The following is a 12726-nucleotide window of genomic DNA, read 5'->3' as shown; positions in this document are numbered from 1 at the left end:
GGTCGAGACTATAATTGCGATTAACATTTCCGACAAAGATTTTTGTTACGGCGTAAAGTCAAACCCGGCACGCCAGTCGGGAACGAGAGCACAGAGGGGGCTGTGAACATGGCGTCAGCCAGTTGCACGCTGACTGGCCCCTCTCCAGGACGACAACGCGACAGCAGCGGCCTGTCTGCGAAGGGAACACCGGCGCCGCGCCCGACTGGCCGCAGGCAGCTCTACAGAAACCTCGAGACTAGCGACCTGTACAGGAGCGTCAGCTGTACTACTTGACTCGTTTTCTGAATTGTATGTACTGAAGAAGCATTGTTATTTTGTATATCGCCCTTTGCTTGCGACACTTCTATGTACTAGTCGGAGTTAAGTACTCTCAAATACTTTTTCGTAATAAAAGTCATGGCTGTGGGCTGACCGTGCGCCCCGCACCCTCAGCCTCCACATCCGCCGCCCTCCGCCACCTCCGACGCTGCGTCACGGGCGACGAGTGTCGACGGCGGCGGCGACCGGCGGCCTGGCTCGCTGTCCACATGCTCCGCGGGCCCTTAAAACATTGCTCCGGCGCATAAACTCTAATTTACGCTTATATCATCGAAATAAAATAGAAACAACGCCCTAAGATATATAATTTTTATCTCTCAGTCGGCGAATGCTAGCGCGCCGGCCGGCCCGAAACTAAATGATTGCTATATAACATTCCTGCTGATAATTATTCAAATTCTATCGCATGATTGGTGGACGCGGCCCGGCGGCACCTCCTGGGGGCTGGATCGTATGCAAATCGGCCGCCGTAAACACGGCACGCCACCGGCGCCGGCATTATCCCCACCCCCCGCTGCCCCCTCCCCTCCCCTCCCCGCGCTCCCCCCCACCCACCCTGTGTGCCGAGGCACGCAATTACGTCCACGTCCGCCTCGCCTCCGCTCCCCTGCTTGGCCGTTTTTTACCTGCGCCCAAGATGTATGGATCCCGACACGACACAGCTCGGCTCCGGCCTTGGGGCCACAAATTTGTCGGCGCCCGCGCCCGCGCCCGTCACCCACCCCTGGCGGCTTGCTCGCACTCGTCGCACACACACTCACATCACACTCTTGCCACCGCCGCACTCGCTGCCGCCACACCCGCCCCCCTTACTTCCTTCCACTCGTCGTCACTTCCGTGGCGGCAGCGGTCGGGATGTGGCGGCGAGGCCTGTTACACCACACACTGATCCGAAGCCGGTGGTTGGAAAGCCCTATATCGACAATCGTAATTTTCATACTCGACTTCCCTGCATTTCGGAAATCACGGTACCAATGCTCCTAAAACGTTTACAGAACACTACACCTTATCTGATTTGATCCATTATAAAAGATTCTCAAAGTCGGAGACTGTAAAAACCGAAGGTTTGTTTAAAAATAATTCATCAGCTACTGGTCACAATTTTCTCTACTTTGCTTTCACACGACGCGTTTCGGGAAATGATTTCCATTTTCAAGTGCGTTTTTTTGTGTTTGTTATGCCATTTCCACACGATGCTCCAATTTTTCACGCGTATCGTGTCATTTCTGGAAACCCAGAATCTACTCTGTAGGAATCAACACGGATTCCGGAAACAGCGATCGTGTGAGACCCAACTCGCTTTATTTGTTCGTGAGACCCAGAAAATATTAGATACAGGTTCTCAGGTACGTGCCATTTTCCTCGACTTCCTGAAGGCGTTCGATACAGTTCCGCTCTGTCGTCTGATAAACAAAGTAAGAGCCTACGGAATATTAGACCAACTGTGTAGCTGGATTGAAAAGTTTTTAGCAAACAACATGTTGTTCTCAATGGAGAGACGTCTACAGACGTTAAAGTAACCTCTGGCGTGCCACACGCGAGTGTTATGGGACCATTGCTTTTCACAATATATATAAATGACCTAGTAGATATTGTCGGAAGTTCCATGCGGCTTTTCGCGGATGATGCTGTAGTATACAGAGAAGTTGCAGCATTAGAAAATTGCAGCGAAATGCAGAAAGATCTGCAGCGGATAGGCACATGGTGCAGGGAGTGGCAACTGACCCTTAACATAGACAAATGTAGTGTATCGCGAATACATAGAAACAAGGATCCTTTATTGTAAGATTATATGATACCGGAACAAACAATGGTAGAACTTTCTTCTGTAAAATATCTGGGAGTATGCGTGTGGAACGATTTGAAGTGGAATGATCATATAAAATTAATTGTTGGTAAGGTGCGTGCCAGGTTGACATTCATTGGGAGAGTCCTTGGAAAATGTAGTCCAGCAACAAAGGAGGTGGCTTACAAAACACTCGTTCGACCAATACTTGAGTATTGCTCATCGCTGTGGGATCCGTACCAGGTCGGGTTGACAGACTAGATAGAGACGATTCAAAGAAGAGCGGCGCGTTTCATCACAAGGTTATTTGGTAAGCGTCATAGCGTTACGGAGATGTTCAGCAAACTCAAGTGGCAGACTCTGCAAAAGAGGCGCTCTGCATCGAGATGTAGCTTGCTGTCCAGGTTTCGAGAGGGTGCGTTTCTGGATGAGGTATCGAATATATTGCTTCCCACTGCTTATACTTCCCGAGGACATCACGAATGTAAAATTAGACACATTCGAGCGCGCACGGAGGCTTTGCGGCAGTCGTTCTTCCCGCGAACCATACGCGACTGGAACAGGGAAGGGAGGTAACGATAGTGGCACGTAAAGTGCCCTCCGCCACACACCGTTGGGTGGCTTGCGGAGTATAAATGTAGATGTAGATGTACATGTTGTGGATGTGTGAGACTCTGCTTCATTTGGTTGACTTTACTGCAATATATAAGAAACACGCGATTTTTTAGTTCGTTGTCGATCTTTTTGTGAATTTAGTGGAACAATTTAGAAGAATTTGTGGTTACAGACTTCTTATAGTCCATTTGTGCAGAGTCTCACACACACTAAACATCAGACACAACTTGCTGTACACTTTAAACATTGAAAATATCTTATATAAACAAAACAGTTACAAAGATGTTCCTACAAGAATTCAGCACAGATATTCTATACAATATGATATGCTTTTGTACAGACGTTATTTATGGTAACAATTTGGATTTTGATTTACTTAAATCGATTTTACGATTTTGCTTATATCTATATGTTTCTATTTTTATTTACGTATGCTATCGAAATATCTTAAGTAATTCACTGATTCACTTTCAAGCATGTAGTTTAATATTTTATCTTCATATTTTCTGTAATGTGAGTGTATCTGCAGTCCTTCTAGCAAATCTATTTTATGTCCTTTATTTAGTCGTTGGAGTTCTTTGACATTTTGCTCTATTTATCCAAATGGGTGTCCTGTTTATGTATGTGTGTTGCTATGGCTGATGTAGCGTGTCTGTTATGTGTACAGGCTTTAATGTGCACTGTGTACCTGGTGTTGAAACTTCGGCGTATTTGTCCTAGGTAGAACATGGAGCATTCCTGGCATGTTACCTTGCATATTCGAGAGTCTGAATATGGATCGCGATTACACTTTATATTATGTATTAATTTTTGTTTTAGTTTATTAGATGTAGAAAACTCAATTTTTACTTTATGATTTTTGAAAAAATTTGCAATCTTCTGCGATACATTAAGTACAATTGTAAAATCGAGATAAGTAAATTAAGATCCAAATTGTAAAGATAAATAACTTCTGTACAAAAGCATATCATATTGTATGGAAGACCTATGATATTATCTGTGTTGATTTCTTGTAGGAACATCTTTGTAACTGTTTTGTTTATATAAGATATTTTCCATGTTTAAAGTGTACAGCAAGTTGCGTCTGATGTTTAGTGTGTGTGAGACTCTGCACAAATGGACCATAAGAAATCTGTAACCACAAATTCTTCTAAATTTTTCCACTAAATTAACAAAAAGATCGACAACGAACTAAATAATCGCGTGTTTCTTATATATTGCAGTAAAGTCAACGAAATGAAGCAGACTCTCACACATTCACATCACATGGAAATGGCATAACAAACACAAAAAAATGTACTTGAAAATGGGAATCATTTCCGGAAACGTGTGAAAGCAAAATAAAAAGAATCGTGATCGGTAGCAGAAGAATTATTGATAAACAAACCTATTACACGTTATGTTCATTTTACACTGAAGCGCCAGAGAAACTGGTATAGGCACGAGTATTCAAATACAGATAGATGTAAACAGGCAGAATACGGCGCTGCGGACGGCAACGCCCATATAAGACAAATGTCTGGCGCAGTTGTTAGATTGGTTACTGCTACTACAATGGCAGGTTATCAAGATTCAAGTGAATTTGAACGTGGTGTTATTATTCGGCGCACGAGCGATGGCACAGAGCATCTCAGAGATAGCGATGAAGTGGGGGTTTTCCGGTACGACCATTTCACGAGTGTACCGTGAATATCAGGAATCCGGTAAAACGTCAAATCTCCGACATCGCTGCGGCCGGAAAAAGACCCTGCAAGAACGGGACCAACGACGACTGAAGAGAATCATTCAACGTGACAACATTCCACAAATTCTTGCAGATTTCATTGCTGGACTCTCAGCAAGTGTCACAGTGCGAACCATTCAACGAAACGTCATCGATGTGGGCTTTCGGAGCCGAAGGCACATTCGTTTATCCTTGATGACCGCACGGTACAAAGATTTACGCCTCGCCTGGACCCGTCAACACTGACATTGAACTGTCGATGACTTGAAATATGTTGCCTGGTCGGACGAGTCCCGTTTTAAATTGTATCGAGCGGATGGACGTGTACAGGTATGGAAACAACCTCATGAATCCATTGACGCTGCGTGTTTGCAGGGGACTGTTCAAGCTGGCGGAGGCTCTGTAATTGTGTGAGGCGTGTGCAGTTGAAGTGATATGGGGGCCCTGATACGTATAGATACGACTCTGACAGGTGACACGGTACGTAAGCATCCTGTCTGATCACCTGCATCCATTCATGTCCATTGTGCATTTCAACGTACTTGGGCAATTCCAGCAGGACAATGCGACACACCACACGTCCAGAATCGCTACAGATTGGTTCCACGAACACTCTTCTTTCTTTTAAGCACTTCCACTGGCCACCAAACTCGCCAGACTTGAACATTATTGAGCATACCTGGCATGCCTTGCAACGTGCTGTTCAGAAGAGATTTCCATCCCCTGGTAATTTTACGGATTTATGGACAGCGCTGCAGGATTCGTGGCATCAATTCCCTCCAGCACTACTTCAGACACGAGTCGAGTCCATGCCACGTCAAGTTACGGCAGTTCTTCGTAATCGCGTGGGACCGTACATGATGTTAGGCAGGTGTACCAGTTTCTTTGCGTCTTCAATGTATTTCAACTACTGCTTTTGGAAATAGTTTTTGTAACAATACGATTGTATACAACATTTTCTATACGCTCCTTCCTACTTAAAATGTTCATAATTGTAATTCTTAGGTATGTAGGTCAATTTACGGCTTTTTGATTCGACTGTTTTATCGTGTAACCGAAGTTTAAAGGATTCCTTTTAGCGCTCATGTGGATGGGGTTACGCTTTTCGTTATTATGTGTCAGTTGCCGATTTTTACACCATGCAGTTAACTTTTCTAAATCATTTTGCTATCTTCTGATGATTTTATTAGTCGATAAACGACAGCGTAATCTGCAAACAACGTAAGACGGCTGTTCAGATTGTGTCCCAAATCGTTTACATAGATAAGGAACAGTAAAGGGCCTACAACACTACCTTGGGGAACGCCAGAAATCACTTCTGTTTTACTCAATGGCTTTCCGTCAATTACTACTTACTGTGACCTCTCTGGCAGGAAATCACGAATCCAGTCACACTACTTGACGATATTCCATAAGCACGGAATTTCACTACAAGCCGCTTGTGTGGTATAGTGTGGAAAGCCTTCTGGAAATCTAGAAATACGGAATCAATTTGAAACCCCTTGTCAATAGCAGTCAAATCTTCGCGTGTGTAAAAGAGCTCCTTGTGTTTCACATCAACGATGTTTTCTAAATCCGTGCTGACTGTGTCTTCGAGGTGATTCATAATTTCCGAACACAATATACGTTCCAAAATCCTCCTGCATATCGACGTTAATGATATGGGCCTGTAATTTAGTCGATTACTCCTACTACCTTCTTTGAATACTGGTGTGAGCTGTGCAACTTTCCAGTCTTTGGGTACGGATCTTTCGTCAAACGAACGATTGTATATGTTTGCGTTGCGCAGTGTTTCTTCGTGGCAGTGACCTTCTGAAATTTGTTGTTTGCACACCCAATCACAGCTTATCCGCACATTAGGTACGACGTATTTCCATAACCGCAGGTCGTCGTTTCAGTGCGGAGGCTCACGCACGCCATCAGTATCGTCCAATTGCAATGGGACTGAGCTGCTTCCACGTTGTCCACTCGTACGCACTCGCACGGGGCCCCTGTCCGTTGCCTTCCTGACGAAACATTTCTCACTGTTTCACATGGCTATGTTGTTCTCGAGTCATGTAAACCTACGGGGTGCGACAATAAAGTAATGAAACTGATCTGAAAAAAAAAGTTGCTTACCATTTTAGTCAAGTTTAGTGTTGTCTCCCTCAAAGTAGTTCCCTTCTGATTGCGCACACTTTATCCAGCGCTCCTGCCATTGATGGTAACACGTCACAGCTTTTTGGACATCTTGTGTTGTTTGAAAATGGTGTCCCTTTACCGCCATTTTGACTCTTGGAAATAGAAAAAAGTCGCACAGAGCGATATCTGGTGAATAAGGTGGCTGTGGTAGTACTGAAATTTGTTTTGAGGTTCAAAATTGCTTCCGTGTTTCTCGCTGTTGTGGTGTGAGATTTTTGGGGACCATTCTTGCACAAATCTTCCTCATACCAAGATCCTCAGTTATTATTAGATGAACCGTTTCTCGATTGATGTTCAGTTCTTGTGCAATCATTTTCATGGATAATCTTCGATCAGATAGAGTTCACGCACCTTGGCCAAACTGACATCCGTCGTCCACTGCGGTCTTCATCTTCAACATTCGTTCTGCCTTCACTAAACATTTTATGCCAACTAAAAACTTGAGTTCTTGACATACCCTCCTCTGCAAAAGCCTTCTGAAGCTTACCGTAAGTTGTCGTCGCGTTTCTACGCATTTGAACGCAAAAAGAAATGGAATACCGTTCCGCAATGTTATGCGGTTCCAGTTCCGTGACGAGAGACTCAAACACATGTTAACTTATTACAGCACAACTCACGACTGAGCAGTTGCATCGATGTGCCACTTGGGCTAGAAGCAGCTTATAGACCGAGGTCAAAGATATTGTGCCTACGCAATCCTGCAGGGTTGTCACATCTTGCGATGTAAATCAGTGTCATGACTTTATTGTCGCACCTCGTACATAGTTATGTAAACCGAGAATGTTTATAAAAGTCTGCAGTTTGGAGAAAAGAACATTCCCACATTTTTTGTACAAAACCTCATTCATGAGGCGGAACGACTTGTCAGTTACAACAAAATAAATTTGACTATTCGTTACTGGACCACTGCACAAGCATAACCCCAGAATTGTCTGGATCGGTAAATTTTTATTCTGAAGAGTCGTTTGGAGATTTCCTCTATATTCTAAACAACAGACATGGCAGAACATTGCTCCATTAAATTTCTGTCTCGCATCCCCGTAAGTTCCGATTCTTCTTCTAAAATTTCGGCTGTACTTTGTTCAGCCATCTTCAGAGTGAGATGAAAGGAGAGAAAGAAACATTAAAATCCATGCTTTCGTGCCGCTTATTGGAAGTCTATCGTCAAAAATACGACGGATACTCGGCAAGCGAAATGTCAAAATGATTTTTGCCCTCCTTCGAAGACAACAGTACTCTTGCGCACGGTTGAAGGTGATTTGATGCTTCGGAAGACTGGGGTTTACAAGACCCCCTACAAATGTCTGCAGCACAGCACTGTGTTGATACTGGTCACTCTATGTAGTGCGAGAACGCCGAAATTTTGGCGCCTACTTTATCTTTTTGGGAATCGGTGGTGAAAGAAGCAACTGTCATTCGTCTGGCGAATCATTTAATTAATAGAGATAGCGGCTTCAGCTTCGACTAGTGCTGCTGATAAAATATCGATATATCTATATTTCATACACCAAAGTATCGATATGTGCCAGCGACACCTACCTCCCCGATATATCTATATGTCGATATCAAAATGTAAGAAGTCCGATTGCACTGGGTGTGGGTGGCGGTGAGGGTGGAATAATAAGACGTGCGATGTGAAGAAATAGCACTCCACTGGTGTTAAAAAACAATTTTTAATGGAACTCCTTTGGTGTTTCTTCACATCGGCATTCTTTAAAAACAGTTGCTGATAGTGATGAACGAGAATCTAAACTACAAGATTGTCCTTGCGGCGAGTGGAGACGTGTGAGTGGAAATGCTGACGTAATCGGCGGTCGGCGCTACAAACAGGAACAGCAACGTTTAGCTTCACTACGCAGTTATCCTACTTCAGCATGAAAAAAAAGAAAAGGTTTATTCAACATGTAGCCAATGACAAATCCAAGAAAATGAGGTATAAGAGGTTAACTGGATTGAAATATTGCATGACGATGCAGCATGTGCACAGTTGTTAAATAAAAACACAAGAGACGACCAAAAAAGTATTGTAATGCAAGCATTTCTTCTTCACAAAGCACCGTTATTAGTTGACAAATTTCCAAATTAAGTGTTTTTCTTTCAGTTCTTGCGCTAAGGGGAATAGACAGGCTCCTAGCTTGTTGATGTACAGAATATCTAATAATAAATCAATACATAAATATACAGCTGTAAAACGGGCAGTATATTTACAATGTGCAGCTGATATTTTTCTAGGCCGATATGTCGATATTTTTTTCCTCCAATATATCGATATCTCTTGACAGTTTTTTTCCTCCTATATATTGACATTTCTTGTCGATGTATTGAGAACCGTTAATGATAAATATCGATATATTGGATTACTGGTATTTTTAAAAATGTCAAGAGTCGTAGCTTGGACAAGTTATGGAATCCAGAGTTTTCTACAATAAACTTACAAATACGTCGCCGTAGTGCGTTCACAGTGATACATTCGCATCCTTGCGTGTATCGACGGCGCAGCTAAAAATCTAATCCGTGCGTAATGAATACTTTCTTGCCGCCGATAAGTGTCTCTGGCGCCCGTGTGTGTGTTTGGGCGCATGCGCAATAGCGCCGTCCGCGAGGTTAAAAGGACTTAGGTAGTGCTGAATGCTGGAGGGATCAATGACGACAGCACACCTCACACTGTTCAGTAACACATAAACACCTTGTGTGTTGATTTTTGTATCCCACAAATGAATTAAAATGGTTCCAACTTCTAATTCGCTGGTCCCGACCAAGGTTTTTGGGAGGTTTCAGTTGGCTGTAAGGCGTACCCCGCAACTTGTAAGCCCCCTCCCATTCAGTGCCAGCTGTGGTCCCCCATAGGCCCCCCTATCAGCTTGTCTGGTTGGACAGAACCGCCGCGACCCTTAATAGGCCACACGGATCACCAGCAGCTCGCTCCATTCCCAGGAAAAAAAAAACCATGGGAGGACGACATAGCCCGACAGCCGAAATATTAGAAGAAGAAGAAGCAGAATTTATGCGTATGCACACCCGAAATTTAATGGAACAGTCATTGCGCCACGAAACCATGAAAATACTCATAAAGCAGAACATTTTCTGTCTTTTTTGTGCTATGTTCGGCTTATTAACTTACATCATCAAAAAATCGGTCTCTTTGCATAACGAACTTTACGTAACAAAAGTAAAAGGAATTTTGTAGAATGATTGATGGATTTCAAATAAGGTTTTAAATTTTTTAAATCCGACCAAAACTTTCTCACATTTTCTGTTACGCTGCCTTTTAGAAATGTAAAAAAAGTCGTGTTTTTATTGCAAATAATCGCACAGAGTTTCAAGTTTGTGGTTTACCGCGACACGAGATCAGTTTTCCTTCCGCCCCGTTGTGAACACGCTGCCGCGTTCTGATCTACCTCGCCTCACGGAATGTCGACATCTGACGCCCAGCGGGACCCGCAAACAGAAATAACGGAAGCGAGTGTAGCGTGTCGCCGGCGCACGCTGCCCCCCCCCCCCCCCCCCCCCCCCCAACCACTCTTGCAGACCAGTCCGGCCAGTCATTCAGTCGATTGCCTACGTGTTCTGGCTGCCTCCGTTTCATTCTCATTAGACTTTTAGTCACACCTTCCACTCCACCTTGTTCACTAATCGACTTACGAACCGTATTATATCTGAATGTTCAACTCTTAACTGATTGACCAAAGTGAACGGTACTGTACGATTACGGACAGAGCACATCCGTGGATTTCCGTATAATGCATAAACATGTGGACGGAGTGCGAGTAATTCCAGAACAAACCAGAAGGAAGTTGTCGACCGGCTAAGAGTAACACGAGGCATGTTCAGAAGATAAGTGTACTAGACTTTTATTTTTATTTTTGTAGAAAAAAACATACTTGAAAACTTGACAAATGACTTGGAAAAAAATTACAGGATATTGTTGATAGACTTGTTGACTATTTTTCCACGTAATTGACGTCCCGTTTAATGCATGTAGTAAGCTGTGGCACAAGCTCTTAATGCTCTGCTCGGAATTTCAGGTCACTTCACCCCCACTTCGGAACCTCTTTCTGGACCTGCTTGTCTGTTGAAAGTTTAATTCCACTCGTTTGTGACTTTAGGAAGATGGAAAGGTGAAAGGAACAAGTCAGGGGAAAATGGGGGCTGGTTCGAAATACAGCACCCCAGCCACACGACTCCAAGAGCGCGTCCGTGGATCAGGCTGAGTGGGGACCGGAGTTGTCGTGCAACAAGCACAGTCCTCTCACCAGCGTTTCCCTCCTTTGTTTTGAACTCTCCTTCAAGTTATTTAGGGTTCTCACAACATCGTTGTGCATTGATGATCTGTCGCTCAGGCAGAAATTCGACCAAAATGATTCCTTTTCGGTCCCAAAACACTAAGGCCATGATTTTTTTGCCCGAAATTGTGATTTTGAATTTTTTGGCAGATGGGGAATTGGTGCATGCCACTGTGACGACTGTCTTTTTGCCACAGGCATGTAATGAACCACTGACGCTTCATCTCCAGTCAGAATAGAGCTCTCAAAATTCTCACCTTCCAATTCAAGTCGCTCATGGATTCGATCTCGTGTGGTTGTTGTGTCATCTGTTTTGTGACGCATCTTGCGTACAGTCTCCGGTATGAAACTTTATCCGATGTCAAACGGCAGTCATCACAGACAGTTTCCTCTGTTTTTTTCAGCAGCTCATGAGTCAAAAAGGAGGTCTTCACCTCCTCTGTTCGACACGAAGATTTGTCCTGCCGCCTCTAAACTCTCAACACCACTTAAACACGCTCGTTCTGTTCGTCATACCTTCGCCGTAAACCGTTCTGATCCGTGAAAAAATTTCGGTAGGTGTTTTATACCTTCCGCGAGCAGGGAACGGGAATCAGACCATGTGGCTTGCATCTGGCGGGATTTCGTACCGACGTCTTCACGGAAGTGGACACCACAACGCGAGCTGGCGCGTACTGCCGTCTTCCTGTGATACTCGCTCTGGTCAGGGGATCCCCCTCTGCCAGTATTACCAACGCTCAAAAAGCAAAAATCCACAGCTCGTTACAGTCACAGTACATGTACGTTCTGAACATGCCTCGTATATCCAAGGAGGTTGCTTAACTGAACGGGATCTGAAGGAAAAGAACAACACGGTCTATTGAAGGAGAGTCTTGAGCTTGGTTGGAGAAATTGGAATCTACAGACTTACACCTGCGTGCAGCAACTGCCTGCTGATTAAAAGTAACCGAGCGAGCTAACAGAAAACGTCATAAAGAATTTTGATGGTATTTTGTGTCAATGGAGAGGGAAAAAAATCCTTATTTCGCCTTTTAGTTCAATGCACATGTTCTGCTAATATTTTTATTCACTTACGACAACACTTGAACGGTTTAATTTACCGAGGAATATATTGATGTCTACAATAAAGATTGTAATTTTTTTAAAAAATAAGGTCACTGCTGATGAAATTTTGTGTACAAAAATATCTATAATCAGTTATACAATAAGGTTTACTCGAGAGTGCCAGACTGTAGAATACCCCACACTGAATAGTTTGAAATAAGTAGCTAGTCATCACAAACTACTTCTAGTTCCTCAGCTCAGCCGAGCGGTCCTAGGCGCTTCAGTCTGGAACCGCGCGACCGCTACGGCTGCAGGTTCGAATCCTGCCTCGGGCAAGGATGTGTGTGATGTCCTTAGGTTAGTTAGGTTTAAGTAGTTCTAGGTTCTAGGGGGACTGATGACCTCAGCAGTTAAGTCCCATAGTGCTCAGAGCCATTTGAACCATCCGCAGCTCAAATCTGCTGGCGAGGAACTGCGACAGCTGCCAACTTGTAGGACGGCTGCTCGCACTGTTTATTTCTTAGACACTTTACCGGCATTCTAAGTGCGAGCAACGCTTCGTCCGTAACCTGGACCAGCTATACTCTGCAAACCACTAAGAGGCGCTAGGCAGTGGATACTTGCCTTTGAACATAGTGTATTAGCGCTTCTCCCCGTTCCATTCACGTACGGAGCGCGGGTCGAACGGTCGATTACACTCCTCTCTGCGCGCTGCAGTTAGTCTAATCTTCACTTCGTAATCCCTGCGGGAGCGATACCTGTTTTGTTTTGAA

At 44.1% G+C, this 12726-nt stretch overlaps 1 protein-coding gene across 1 annotated transcript in view; it reads right to left on the bottom strand.

Moving 5' to 3' along the window:
• The window catches only part of LOC124803479 (translation initiation factor IF-2-like), a 74060-nt gene that overhangs the window by 27502 nt on the left and 33832 nt on the right, over positions 1-12726 (bottom strand). Inside the window, exon 3 of the mRNA XM_047264671.1 lies at positions 416-544. Coding sequence (XP_047120627.1) covers positions 416-544 — 129 coding nt within the window. The remainder of the gene's footprint in view (positions 1-415; positions 545-12726) is intronic.

The sequence above is a fragment of the Schistocerca piceifrons genome, chromosome 6 (assembly GCF_021461385.2).
Source record: "Schistocerca piceifrons isolate TAMUIC-IGC-003096 chromosome 6, iqSchPice1.1, whole genome shotgun sequence".
In the NCBI taxonomy this organism is placed as follows: domain Eukaryota; kingdom Metazoa; phylum Arthropoda; class Insecta; order Orthoptera; family Acrididae; genus Schistocerca; species Schistocerca piceifrons.
Note: the sequence above shows the minus strand (reverse complement) of the source record. Positions and strands in the feature narration are given on the sequence as shown.